We start from the raw sequence: 14221 nt of genomic DNA, 5'->3' as shown, positions 1-14221 counted from the left end.
GCGTGCACCACGTATTACACACACACACAGATAACAAGCATGCATACACCACAGGCATGTGTGCACCACGTATTACACACACAGATAACAAGCGTGCATACACCCACACACATGTGTGCACCATGTATTACACACACACACAGATAACAAGCATGCATACACCCACACACATGTGTGCACCACGTATTACACACACACAGATAACAAGTGTGCATACACCCACACGCATGCGTGCACCACATATTACACACACACAGATGAAAAGCATGCATACACCCACACGCATGTGTGCACCACATATTACACACACACACAGATAACAAGCGTGCATACACCCACACGCATGCATACACCCACACGCGTGCATACACCCACATGCATGCGTGCACCACATATTGCTGTGGACTGAACAGGACTTGGATCCCAAAATCATGCAGGTGCTAAAACCTCAGTCTCCCATTACTTGTTAATCGATTGGTGCTAATGGCTGACGGGTTAGGGTGGAAACCTGTCTAATCATGGCCGATGGGGGTGGCCCAGTGGGAGGTTCAGGGCGTTGGGGGCTGCCTTCAGGAAGTGGTTCTTGGGTTGTTATTTGAGCTCAGTTTGGCCTAGCTTCTCTCTCTGCTCACCGTGTGACTGTTTTCCCACCTCCACCATGGCCAGCCGTGATCAGACACCAGCCTGGTGGGCCACCAGATCCTGAAGTGACCTCCAAACTCTGAGCCAAACATTTGCCTGCCCAAGAGACTCCTCTTGAGAATTTTAAAGTAATGAAAGCTGACTGATGCACACATGCCTACACATGCACACGCTCATACACCTGTACAGATGCACACACTATCACACGCATATCCACTCACACACACGCTAACACACACATACTCCCACCTGTACAGATGCACACACTATCACACGCATATCCACTCACACACACACACACAGACACACTCACCTGTACAGATGCACACACTATCACACGCATATCCACTCACACACACGCTAACACATGCATACTCCCACCTGTACAGATGCACACACTATCACACGCATATCCACTCACACACATGCACACACACAGACACACACTCTCACCTGTACAGATGCACACACTATCACACGCATATCACTCACACACACACACACTCTCACCTGTACAGATGCACACACTATCACACGCATATCCACTCACACACACACACTCTCACCTGTATAGATGCACACACTATCACACGCATACCCACTCACACACACGCTAACACAGGCACACACTCTCACCTGTACAGATGCATACACATCCACTCACACAGGCTGACACTTGCTTACACACGTGCAGACACACACTGTCATTCTCACATGAAGACGTCACCTGCTTTCCTGGCTGGGGAAGGATGCAGGTGGCTGTGAAGCCAACTCCAGGCAAGCTTGGGGAGCCTGAGCCATGGGGAGCAGAGGACAAGTCCCCAGTGGGTACAACTGCAGGCCCAAGGGGTGCATAGGGAGTTCTGGGCACGGGGTGGGAGGGGCAGGGCACAGACCACCCTGTGGTTTCAGTGGGGGCCACAGTGTCTGGTGGGAGCTGTTGTGTGAGGTGAGTAGAGCTCTGGACGGAGCTGCCCATGGCACGGGTCAGGTGTAGCTGTGGGCCTGTGCCGTGGGTTTTGGACCCTCCCCGCCAGATCCTCCCCATCCAGAGAGGAAGGTGGGAACCCAGTCTGCTGACTTCTGGTCCTGAAAATGGAAACAGGAGTGAATCTGAAACTAGTGGATGACGTGTGTACCCCGACTTCAAAACACCCTCCAGGAAAATGTTGTCATAGAAGCCGAGAAATAAGAGGGGGAGCCACGTGACCTCCTGGGCGCTCCAGGAAGAGGGAGCATGAGGAGAATCAGGGTCCAGGCCACACGGAGGGGATGGGGCAGTCCAAGGAGGCATCAGTCCAAGGCCGGTCAAGGCAGATCTCAGGGGCGTGAGCACAGGGGCCACGTGAGCCCCAGGCCTGGGAGGTTCCTGCGAGCCAGGGCGGCGGCTTCAGCGTGAGGGAGGTCCATGCAACCAGGCAACCAGGACTGGACGGCACACTGGTGCAGAGGAGGCTCTGGGAGGAAAAGGGCTGACAGGACCCAGGGCCTCTCCCATGGGGTAGCCCGGGGTGACTGCAGAAGGGGCCAGCTGGCAGCTTGCGAGGGGCACCCATGCTGGCTGCTGTTCCGGAAGAGGGCGCAGGACCTGGGAGGAGCCTAGCAGCTGCAGGGGCCAGGGGAGGGCGGGGCAGGAGCAGAGAACATGTTCCTGTAAATCCCTAGGACCAACACTGGCATGGAAAGTAAGCTGTGCCAGGGGCTGCTCACAGAGCCGGTGTCGGGGTGGCACCATGCTGGACGTGCCCAGCCTGTGGGTCTCTGGTCGGGGAGGTGCTGTGCCCACCTCCTGGCCCTCCATCCTAAGGCCCACATGCCCACAAACATCACATGAGCCACAGTGTCCACCCCAGGGCCTGCTGCTAGTCTTACACGGTCCCCGGATGTCACTTAAGTTCAGGGGACCGTGTCTGTCCCAGATACAAGAGCAGGCCCACCGGGCTGATGACCAAGTGGCTACAGAGTGCTTAGAGCATGACCTGTGTGCTGGCTCTGGACCAACAACCTGAGCGGTTACGTGACCAGGGGCCCAGCACCACCCACACCTGTGCTGGTCTGGAAGGACCCCACTCATTACGGCGTCTTTTAGTGTTCCCTGTGGGCATTAGTAGACTTCTTAACTTAGCATTCTGATTGCACAGGACAACAGTGTTACATGAATGTCTAGGGACCCGGTCAAGACTCTGCTGATACGTGAAGGTGCCCCCAGGAAGGCACAGATGTGGGAGCCCCAGGCTCTGGGATTTCTGGGCTCTGTCCCTGTGGACTGTCTCGCAGGCCAGCCTGACTTTCCTGACCCTGTTCCCGATCTCCTTCTTGCCGGTGGGCCCTCAGCCCAGTGAGAGTGTCCTCACCCGAGACAGAAACGAGCACACACAGACACAAGAAGTTGAGGTCAGAGGCTGGAGCAATGCAGCCCCGTGCCGAGAAGACCCAGAGCTCCCAGGAGCGGGAGGTCAGGGAGGGTCCTCCGGCTCCGAGAGCCCTGTTCCAGAGCGGAGAGCAACTGCCCACTGTCTTCAGCCCCCTCCGCCCCTTTGTAGTCCTTGGTTGCAGCAGCCTAGGACACTGGAACAGGGAGGTGAGAGGTAGAGCGAGGAAACAGGTGAGCCCAGGTGTGTGGCTCAGGACCCCTTCCGTAGGTGGGAGTCCTGGAAGAGGCCCCGTGGGTGTCCAGTGACCCGGAGTTCTGCTTGGAGGAAGTGCTGGGCGGTGCAGGCTGTGTGGAAGGGGTTGGGTAGACAAGTCAGGAGTTGATGGGAGAGTTCAGAACTGACAAAAGAAATTTCTAGAACTGCCCAGGGTCAGCTGGAGGCATCAGTACTCCTACTGTCCAGGATAGCACTCTGCGACCCAAGGCCACACAGGGGGCCATGCTGCCATTCTCTGCCCTAAAATGCCCAGGGTGAGGACCAAGGTGCTCCAGGGTTCATGCAAGGCCACCGTCAATGAAAGCAGAAGCATCTGCCGTCCGAGGGGCTTGACGTCCAGCTGAGCGCTGCCCCCTGGGTGTCCAGAGTAACTGTCACCTCTCCCCAGGTGGGTGGTCCTGGAGGGCTTTATTTCTTATGGCTTATTTTATTTATTTGAAAGAATGATAGAGAGGGACACACACACACACACACACACACACTGATCTTCCATCCACTGGTTCACTTCGCAAATGGCCATCAAAGCCAAGTGCCAGGAACTCCATCCTGGTCTCCCATATGGCTGCAGGGGTCCAAGGACTTGGGCCGTCTCCACTGCCTTCCCAGGAACAGTATCAGGGCACCGGATCGGAAGCAGGGCAGCCAGGATGTCAACAGCCACTCCTATACGGGATGCCGGCAACACAGGCTGTGGCTTAACCTGGGCACCATAGCGCCAGCCCCACACAGAGAGCTGTGAAGCCCACAGGAAGGGCTCCGGGGGCTCATGGTGGGGCAGTGCCCGCCTGCCGACTGGTTTTGCCGGGGCCTCTGGGTGCTGTGCTCCTGAACATGCAGATTGGGCTGGTTGCTAAGGTGTCGGGACCTGATGGCTGGTGAGCGGACTAGCGGATGCGGTAAATACAGCATTCAGGCATCAACACACGCACGGTGCTCTCCGCCACCTGAGCTGCAGCCTCGGCTGTATTTCCTCCTAAAGAAGCTACTTTGGAAGAATTTCAGACTTACAGAAAAGTTGCAAAGGTGGTGCAGAGTTCTTGGGTTCCCTGAGGTCAGTGGCATTCATAACTAGGACACTTGGCCAGAGTGCGGGGTTGACAAGGGCTCATTGCTCGCAGTGAACGCCAGCCCTCACTCGCACTGCACCTGTTTCCCTCTGGAGCATTTATTTGTCCCAGGTCCCCGTGTACTTTGCATTTTAACTCCGTCACCCCTCCTGTCTGATGAGGTAGCCCAGGACTCACGTTGTCCCGCGAGCTCTCCCAGGGGCTGCAGGGGAAAGCTCCTGCCTGCTCAGGTGCCTTAAGGAAGCCCGAGAGGACCGAAGGTCTCTGCGCCCCAGAATGGATGATTTGGGGTGTGCTCAGGGGCTGTAGCAGCTTCCCTGTGGCTCTGCCCCTTCCATGGCCTGCAGCCATTGACTCTCTTGCCTTTCCTGGTATCGGGCAGAGTCCCTAAGGTGGAACTTAGCTGTGAAGGGAGCCAGTGTGAGGTCAGACATGGTGAGGACGCTGGCTAAGGCTGGGGGTAATGTGGGACCACCCTTGGCACAGCACCCATAGAGGCGAGGGCCTTTTGTGGCGCACCCATGAGCCATGGTACTGCGTGCTGGTGATGAGACTGTAAACGGGTAACCCTGCCCCAAAGCGGGTGGAAGGGCCGTGTGCAGCAGGCACGCACTTGTACCCATACTGTACACGATGACAGATACCCCACCTCTCAAATCACAGCAAAGGAGACAAGAGCATGGGTCCTACCTGGAGCCTGGAGCCCTCACAGTGGACAGCTGTGGTGTCCGGTGGACGTGATGAGCAGCTCCTGCGGGTGCCCAGTGACTCCAGGCTGGCCCAGTGAACAGACAAGACCCGAGCACATTCCGGAGAAGTGGGCTGCCTAGGGCAGGTGGAACGGGCGTGGCTTTTTCTGCTGTAGCACAGAAACTCCAGGGCCCTATTACACCAGCCGGCTGCTGGAGCTGCCCACACTGCCAATTAGCACGGCTGGCCTCTGAGGGGCCCTGGCAGCGTGGAGCTGGTGCCCACCCCAGTGGCCGCCTCCCGAGTGGAGACTGCTGTCCCCACGCCATCCTTGGCCCTGTGCCCAGCAAAGGTGATGTGAGGGCCTGTGCTGCAGGTAGAAGGGCCAGGCTTCTGTGGAAAACCTCACCTCCATGAGCCAGAGCAAGGCAGGGGGCGGGAGAAGGGGCCTCGAGGGGGTGCAGGACCGTGGGTGCAACGTTAGCTGCCCACTGAGTCCAGTCGGACGCCGGAGGCCCCCTGCAGCAGCCAGCGCTGCCTTCCTTGGCCAGGGTGAAGTCCACCAGCTCCGCAGGGGGAAGTCAGCGAACTTCGTGTGTGGGCCCAGAACTTGTGCGTTTACAGGAAAGATGGGTTAACCTCGTGAGAAACAACAGAATTAAGATAGCAGCAAATCGGCATCCCAGTTTAGACAAAAGTCTTTATTGGCTGGACACAAAGGGAACAGAGAACATTGTCTCCCCAGGGAAACAGGACGCATCCTCATCCCTACAGGACTCCATCCAGAGGCAGGCGGCAGCTTCAACAACACACTGAGGGCTAACACAAAAAGGGCTTGACTCAGTTACCCCTAACGTGGTCCTCTCTGTCTCCGAATCTGCTCATACCCACTTTACCCGATTCACTCTGAAGAGGGTGGAAAAAGGAAGTTAGACAAAGGGGGACCCTCTGGGCAGCCAGGCCTGCGGCCACCTTCACCCCCGATCTAAAACCGAACTCCCAGCTGTTGCCAAGAACTTCCCCAGCTGCAGGGAAGCCCCCAAACAAAGGCCAGGGACCTAGAATCGCCACCGCAGCTGCAGTCCAGGCTCTTATGACCTTCGCCAACTCATTGGTAATGGTGGGCCCTGGTTAAAGCTTTCAAATGGACGGCAGCCACGGAATGGGAAAATCATGGGAGGGTGTGAAGGATCCCTCCTCAGAGCCCCACAAGGGGGCCAGCAGGAGCGGAGTGCTCCCAGGATCGTCCCCCAGAATGCATCAGCTCATCACTCACTCTTGCGGGCAGAACGGAAGGGCCAGGTTGCGGCTGCTGTGCCTGTTCAGGACCACCGTCTGTGCCAGCACGAGCGTCTCCTGCAGGGACTGAGCTGTCTTCCCTGCTCCGGGGTGAGTGAAGTCTGCCCCACCCCAGGAGGGAAGTCCAGACATGACTGACCGGTGGCCCTGGCTGGACATTTGGAGGCCTCTGGAGAAAGAACCCTCAATGCCTGCAAGAGTGTGCACCCCAGACCAGAAGTGCTCGCTGGCACCAAAGCCTCGGTCCCTGTCCCTGGTGCTGAGGGTGAGGGGAAGAGGAAGTTTAACCGGCTGAGAGGTGAGGGATTGGCCGGTGACATCTTAAGACCTGCTGTCCCCTTGGGCTCTTAAGGAGGCTGCAAAGGAGGCTGGGCTGTGGAGCCAGCCAGGTGCTGAGGCCGGATGCCTCATACGTGCCCTGACTACGTCAGAGCCGTTCCCTGGGAAGCTTCCTCGCTGGCTGGGCTCTGTCACGAGGAGGACGTTGCTGGATGCTCAGTGCAACTAGGAAGCACAACCCATTATTTGGCTGAGCTCTGACAGAATAGAACATTGTGCTCAGAGACCCAGTGAGTTTTATGCGTCAGGGTGACGTCCACTGGGCCTGGAGCCCCGGCTTAGGCCCTCAGTCACCGGTACTGCTTTGCATTTCCAGGCATGGTGGCCAGGGAGGGCCGGGTCACTCCACAGCTGCAGCCAGCTTCCTCACGGTGGCTCTGGAATTCACAAGCAGCCGTCATCCATCTGTTTGAGCAGACATGGGATCAGCAGTTTTATTTGTTCACCAGAATGTGAAAACCAAGAAGTCTGGCGCAGTTCCACGCCTTTGCCTTTCCTGACTGTTGGCCTTGGTTACAGACAACCAGGACGCTGAGATGAGCCCGCCCACCCTCCGTCAGTCCAGCAGTCTGCCTCTTCTTTGGTCCACACTGTTCACCCACTAAGGGAGACACGGGGTTTTTACTCCCATGGTGATGGTCGACACGGAAGAGTCTCTGACGGGATCCTACTGCAAATTGTTCCTGGCGATGCCTTAAATAAGTGTGGGTGAGCAAAGATGAAGTAACTGGGGAATCCTGCACAATTTTAGAGGATCCCAGAGCCATGTTCTTGGACATAAACCTCTCTTTAATAAGCCAACAAATCTTTGAATGAATGAATGACACGATGCTCCGTGGTTGGTTGACACGATGCTCCGTGGTTGGTTGACAGGATGCTCTGTGGTTGGTTGACATGATGCTCTGTGGTTGGTTGACACGATGCTCTGTGGTCGGTTGACATGATGCTCCGTGGTTGGTTGACACGATGCTCCATGGTTGGTTGACATGATGCTCCATGGTTGGTTGACACAATGCTCCGTGGTTGATTGACACGATGCTCCGTGGTTGGTTGACATGATGCTCCGTGGTTGATTGACATGATGCTCCGTGGTTGGTTGACATGATGCTCTGTGGTTGGTTGACACGATGCTCCGTGGTTGGTTGACATGATGCTCCATGGGTGGTTGACATGATACTCTGTGGTTGGTTGACACGATGCTCCGTGGTTGGTTGACATGATGCTCTGTGGTTGGTTGACATGATGCTCTGTGGTTGGTTGACACGATGCTCCATGGGTGGTTGACATGATACTCTGTGGTTGGTTGACATGATACTCTGTGGTCGGTTGACATGATGCTCTGTGGTTGATTGACATGATGCTCTGTGGTTGATTGACACGATGCTCTGTGGTTGGTTGACATGATGCTCTGTGGTTGGTTGACATGATGCTCTGTGGTTGGTTGACACGATGCTCCGTGGTTGATTGACACGATGCTCCATGGGTGGTTGACATGATACTCTGTGGTTGGTTGACATGATACTCTGTGGTCGGTTGACATGATGCTCTGTGGTTGATTGACATGATGCTCTGTGGTTGATTGACACGATGCTCCGTGGTTGGTTGACATGATGCTCTGTGGTTGGTTGACACGATGCTCCGTGGTTGGTTGACATGATGCTCCGTGGTTGGTTGACACGATGCTCCGTGGTTGGTTGACACGATGCTCCGTGGTTGGTTGACACGATGCTCTGTGGTTGGTTGACACGATGCTCCGTGGGTGGTCCAGAGTGGATATTGTCTGTTGACGGGACCTTTGCCAGGCTTGAATGCACTGTGGCCACGTGTGTCCTCACCAGGTGAAGGACGTCTCCCAGGGCCACCCACTGAGCACAGCAATGCTTTCACGATGTGGAACCCAGAGACTGGAGAGCGACGTCAGAGAAAGACTGTGCTGGAGCCGGGCTGGAAGGGACGCTAGCAAGTTCTCACCACCCACGTGGCAGTCAGAGTCAAGACCCTGGACCTGAAGTCCACATGTCACAGCTCCAAAGTGTTCCTCCCAAGACTCCAGGACTGTCCACCTGTGGAGACCTTCAGGCAAAGGTGACAGGGAAGCTTCCCTGGGCGCAGAGGACATCCTGGGTGTGGACAGCTTCCCCTCAGCCATGGATCAAGACTCCTCTGCCACCTCGGTGGTCTTACCTCCCCCTTCTGCCCCAGGCCTTTCCCTCCCCCTTCAGGAAAATCCATCCGAGCAAAACCGAACGCTTCCCGGACGCTGCGCTAGGAAGTCAGAGCAAAGGCTGGGCTTGCGGGCTGACGCCCACACTGCGAGGGGGCAGGACGCTGGTGCCTGTGCCTCTCGCTCCCAGTGGGCCGCCCTGACTGCAGACATCGCTGCTGTGTGCTTTCCTGGACTTCCTAGGAACGGCGCTCTCGATGTCCAGTTAATGACCCGGCACCACCAAATACAGAAAACCCAGCAGGGTGCCGCCTGGAAAAGGCAGGTGGTGCCTCCTGGCGTCATGCACCTCGGGACGCGTGGGTCCAGGTCGCTGCCTGGATGATGTCACCAGATTAAGCGCGGTAGGGTCCTTTCCCATCAGTGTGGCTGTGTTCTTATGCTAACCAACGACCCCCAAAACGTGAGCTTCTCACTGGGCCTTGGTCAGCCACCAGGCAGCTGACTCCCGCTTAAACACCACGAAGGGTCCCTCTTTTCTAGCCCCCAGGGATCCACACTGGGTCTGCAGAGGATGTGTGTGCCCTGTTCTGCCTCCTCTCTGGGCGGGTCCTGCTGTTTGACCCGCTTACTCCTACCTTTCCAGAGAGTCCGGGTAGCAGCTGCCATGACCAGAGGCCCGTGCGAAGACCGGAATTAGCACAAACCTCGAAACGGGTGCAGCCAAGCGGGACTCTCTTGTTCCAGAAAAGGAGGAAAGGTTCCGGTGGGCTTTGGGGGCTCAGTCTTACGAGCAGTGGGGCGTGGGTGGTACGGAATTTGACGCTGATCCATAAACCGGGGGAAATCTTGAGTTTTGTAGCCACCCAGACCTCCCCCATTCTCTCAAAAAGCCTCCCACACAACCAACAAGCCACTGAAGGAACGCCGTTTAGCCGACGGCCCCATTTGCTCAGGGTGGGGACTTGCACGCTGCACAGAGGCCGCGCCCACCTCCCCTTTGCCACGCAAAGCTTAGTTCGGGAGACACACACTCGTGTTTCTCCAGGAGGTAGGCAGCCCTCAGGGAAGCTGACCGTCGGTGCGTGGGCAGGCTCGGCTCTCCCAGGGGCTGCCGATGGTTCAGTTCTCCTGCTGTGGTTTGCGTCCCAGGCTGCCGTGGGGTACAGGCACCCTGGCCCCCCGGTGGCTCTCCTTGGCCCCTGCCCTCTGGGTGTGCCGTGTCTCCTCTTGCTCCAGGGAGCACCAGGTGCCCTTCCACTTAGCACAGTGCCATCCGCCACCCGTCCAGTACTCAGCGTCTGTCTCCCGGTTGCCCACGGGGCACCAGGCAGCACTCTGGCTTCAAGGATCCCAGAGTGAGAAGGACAGCCGTGGGTCCTGCCGCCCAGGGCTTCTGCCCACACTGCAGCCCAACCAGAACCAGCTCACGCAGCAAGAACACGGCTTTGTTCCTCAGTAGCTGACTGGCTCGGGGTGGGACTGCTGTCCTCCCCGGGCCTCCGTGTCCAGGACAGAAACCCAGGGGCACTGGCCATTTCCCGGACACGTGGTGCCTCGGGGGCACTGTAGCCCCCTTCACCACGCGGCTCGGGATTTCAGCACGCTAACACGCTGACGTTTACGACGTCCGAGTCTGATGACCTCAGGCTTTCTCTTTATGAAATGTGCATGGCGGTTTTAGAGGTGGGGAAATTTAATAGACTTTTAAAATATCCTGCTTTGCTCACAGATAAAATGAAGAGAATGACCGTATTACAATGCCAGCAACATACCCGTGACACTTCCTCTGTGAACTGTAGGGGACAGACGTGGGCATCACTGCTTTACAACAAAGGTCATACTACAGTAATGGAAAGAATTTCCTTTATGACAAATCAAGAGGCCTCCCCGAGGGGCTGCGTCTCACCAGCGGGGCTTCCAGAAGCAGAGGCCCCACCTACCGTGCACCTTGACCCAAGCCCAGAGCCTTTCTCAAGGCGTCCTTGAACTCTTTGTTCCTCAGGCAGTAGATCAAGGGGTTCATCATGGGCGTGAGCACCGTGTACACTGCAGAGATGAGCTTGTTGGAGCTCCGCGTATCAATGGCCTGGGGCCGGACATACATGAAGATCATGGCCACGTAGAAGACGGTGACGACAGTGAGGTGGGAGGCGCAGGTGGAGAAGGCTCTCCAGCGGCCGGTGGCTGAGGGGATGCGCAGGACAGCCAAGGTGATGTGTCCGTAAGAGAGGACGGTGGCCAGGAGCGGGAACACCAGGATGAGGAAGGCCAGGACGAAGTCCACCAGCTCTGCCCTGGAGAAGTCTGTGCAGGCCAGCTTGAGGATGGGCGAGATGTCACAGAAGAAGTGGTTCAGGACGTTGGAGCCACAGAACGTGGCGCTGGAGATGAAGTAGACCTTGACGACGGAGATGGTGAAGCCGCTGGCAAAGGAGAAGGCCACCAGCTGGACGCACAGCCCCGTGGTCATGATGACTTGGTAGCGCAAGGGGTGGCAGATGGCCACGTAGCGGTCATAGGCCATGGAGGCCAGGAGCACACACTCGGTGCACACCAGGGAGCTGAAGAAGTAGAGCTGTGTCATGCACCCCACAAAGGAGATGTGTCTCCGCTGGAGCAGGAGGCCGTCCAGCATCTTGGGGATGATGTCGGATACATACCAGACCTCCAGGAAAGACAGGGAGCCCAGGAAGTAGTACATGGGCCTGTGGAGGGGGGTGCTGCTCCAGACGGTGAAGATGATGGCCAGGTTCTCCACCAGGACAAAGAGATAGGTGAGCAGGAAGAGGAGGAAGAGTGCGTACTGCAGCCGGGGGGCGGTGGGGAAGCCCAGCAGGATGAACGTGCTGACCGTGGTGACATTCTCCCCCCTCATCTTCCGTGGCTGGAAGAGAGCAAGGGGCAGGTGTGGGGGCTGCCTTCCCCCCTCATCTTCCGTGGCTGGGAGATGGGAGATGGCAGGGGGCAGGTGTGGGGGCTGCCTTCCCCCCTCATCTTCCGTGGCTGGGAGAGAGCAGGGGCAGAGGACACAGAGCTGACGCCCAGGAGAGGACCAGCCCCACAGTCGGACACCTCGCTCCTGGGAGCAGGGGGCACAGCACCACATCTCCACGGTGCCATTTAACCCGGGGTGTGGGTCCGGGTCCCTGTGACTGAGTCCCTGGAGCAGCCTGTCTACACCTCCTCGCGCAAGCATCCCGCGGTGCTCATGAAGTGGAGACCACTTTATGGATGATTTTTCACAACCGAATTCTCCCAGGAGTCTAATGACAACCAGCAGCTCTCTGCACCGACTCGCACCCATCACTGTCATGGCTGCCTGTGGCATTTGGATTTACTGTCTGGTGTCTGACATATTTTTTCCAATTCGTTTGGATTTGACACTTTGCCTGGTTTCAGAGTTGGCTTTGTATGGGAATGCGCGGCCAGCAGAGATCCGGGATCTTGGGGGACCAGGGCTATGTGACCAAATCCCAGCGCACCAGGGCAGTGGTCAGTCTCGGGTGTGAGCTTCTCAGGAGGGAGAAGGCAGCCGGGGCCAGGAGGGAAGAAGTGACCTTGTCCTGGAGGCTCTGTAGCTGGGGCCGGGGCGGGCACCCAGCAGCACAGGACAAGCGTGAGGGATGGGGAGGGAACGGCTGGAAACAAGGGCTCACACGCACAGGTTGTGTGCTCGTCCCCAGTGCCAGACCGAGTGGGCGACTGTGTCCTTGCCCTGTCACTCACGAGCGTCGCAGCACAGCCACCTCTGGGAGTTCTCTGCACTGCCCCGGGGAGTGAAGCCCCCGTCTCCGTGAGGCCGCAGAGACAGCGTCAGGGACCTACCAGGGTGCACCCGCGGTGCTGGAGCAGCGGGACGCCGACCCAGGTCTTCGAGCGCCAAGGCTGTGGCTCCTCCCGTGGAGCAGTGACAACAGAACAGGTGAGCCCACTGGGGCTGGGTGGAGGCTTGGGATTGTTCAAACGGATGGAGGTGGCCACAAAAACAGAGGTCACAGAACCCGGAGGCTGTGCGCAGGTTTGCTGAGGAACCTCAGTTCCATCTGGGACAGATGCCACTGCTCCAGGATGCCCGCAGGCGGTCCCCGGCGCTGCCCGGAGCCACGCCCAGCCCGCGCCAGGGCCGCAGCTAGGGGGACACGCGGGCCAAGGGCAGTGTCTCTTCCTGAGAACCCCAGGCCTACGTGGGGTCCGGCCCCGAGGGGGTTTCTACCATGACCGGTGCGGGCTGGAGCTGGGCTTTTGTCCCTGAGCAGAACCTGGGTTTCCTTTTAGTCCAGGTCCAACTCTCCCTGCAGGAGCCAGCGCAGAAACGGGTCACCCAGCCAGGCCGGGGCCAGGAGGACGGCCCTGCTCCCCAGCGGACATCTGCCGGGTCCCTCAGCCCCTGGGCTGCAGCGCCGGGTGGAGGGACGCAATCCTCAGGGTTTCTCCGGCTGCTCTCTCAGTGGACCTTTACATGAGAGACAGAAGCAGGGGAGAAGGGGACACATGCAGGGCAGGGGGCTCGGGCCCCTCGGCTCTGACCCATGGCCTCCCTCATGGCCCGGTGTCCAGGTGTGCGGGGCACAGCGCCAGGTCCTGCCTGCTCCAGCTGGGATAAGGAGGGCGCCGAGTGCCTGGACCAGCCCATGCTCTGCGGGGTCTCTCCCGTTTCTCTGTAGCGGCCATTGAGGGGCTCCCTCATGGGGGCCGGCAAAGCAGGAGGTGGACAAGGTGGGATGGGGGCCTCGCACCTGCAGTGGGGGAGGGTGCTGGCGGGAGCGTGGGCCTCGGGGTGGGGGTCCCAGTCCTGGCCTTGCTCCGATCGCCTTCCATGAGGGAACAGGTCCAGGGCTGGCCACCCAGACAGGGACACAGCCCTGTAGGGCGGGCACCAAGGAGACTCACCGCGGGCTCTGTGGGCCCCCCGGCCCTCCGCCTGCGTCTTCCACCTGCTGCAGCCCGGAGGCTCACGCTTCTGCCACTGGCCACACCGAGCGGCCCGTCCCACGCAGCCTGGCTGGCCCTGAGTCGTGAGTGACGGTTAAAAGAAGCCGGGACAGGCGGGGCCGGGGCTTCCTCCCCTGCGCACACGCTCGAGGCCTCCAGGGCCCAATTACCGTGGTGGAGGCATAACTGCCCCCGCCGCCAATTAGCAGGAGCCCCGCGTGCTGGGCGGTGTCTGCTGAGACCCAGGCCTGTCCAGGCTCTCCCCGTGTGCTCGGTCCCCGGCCCCACGTGACTCCTGCTGCCCTCTGCCTCTGGGGCCAGGGAAGCTGCCTCTCCGGCCTGGGCTCCCAGGACCATGCCGGGCAGTGGGGCCGGGGTGCTGTCACTCGCACGGACACAGGGAAATCCAGGCTGCTGACGTGAGACTGCGAGTG

The 14221-nt window shown here is 58.6% G+C and overlaps 1 protein-coding gene across 1 annotated transcript; it reads right to left on the bottom strand.

Annotated features, from left to right (window-relative positions):
• Nucleotides 1-10547: 10547 nt before the first annotated feature.
• LOC100343441 (olfactory receptor 6B2) lies at nucleotides 10548-12374 on the bottom strand. Its single transcript, XM_089328766.1, has one exon. It carries the CDS (start codon nucleotides 12181-12183, stop codon nucleotides 10792-10794), a length of 1392 nt encoding a protein of 463 aa, XP_089184892.1. The 5' UTR covers nucleotides 12184-12374; the 3' UTR covers nucleotides 10548-10791.
• Nucleotides 12375-14221: the final 1847 nt, after the last annotated feature.

Source organism: Oryctolagus cuniculus, chromosome 3 (genome assembly GCF_051225735.1).
Source record: "Oryctolagus cuniculus isolate XC-2025 breed Fujian yellow rabbit chromosome 3, ASM5122573v1, whole genome shotgun sequence".
NCBI classification, from domain to species: domain Eukaryota; kingdom Metazoa; phylum Chordata; class Mammalia; order Lagomorpha; family Leporidae; genus Oryctolagus; species Oryctolagus cuniculus.
Note: the sequence above shows the minus strand (reverse complement) of the source record. Positions and strands in the feature narration are given on the sequence as shown.

Coding starts and splice junctions, on each gene's coding strand:
- LOC100343441 (XM_089328766.1), bottom strand. CDS start 12,183: ATGCCACAGGCAGCCATGACAGTGATGGGTGCGAGTCGGTGCAGAGAG.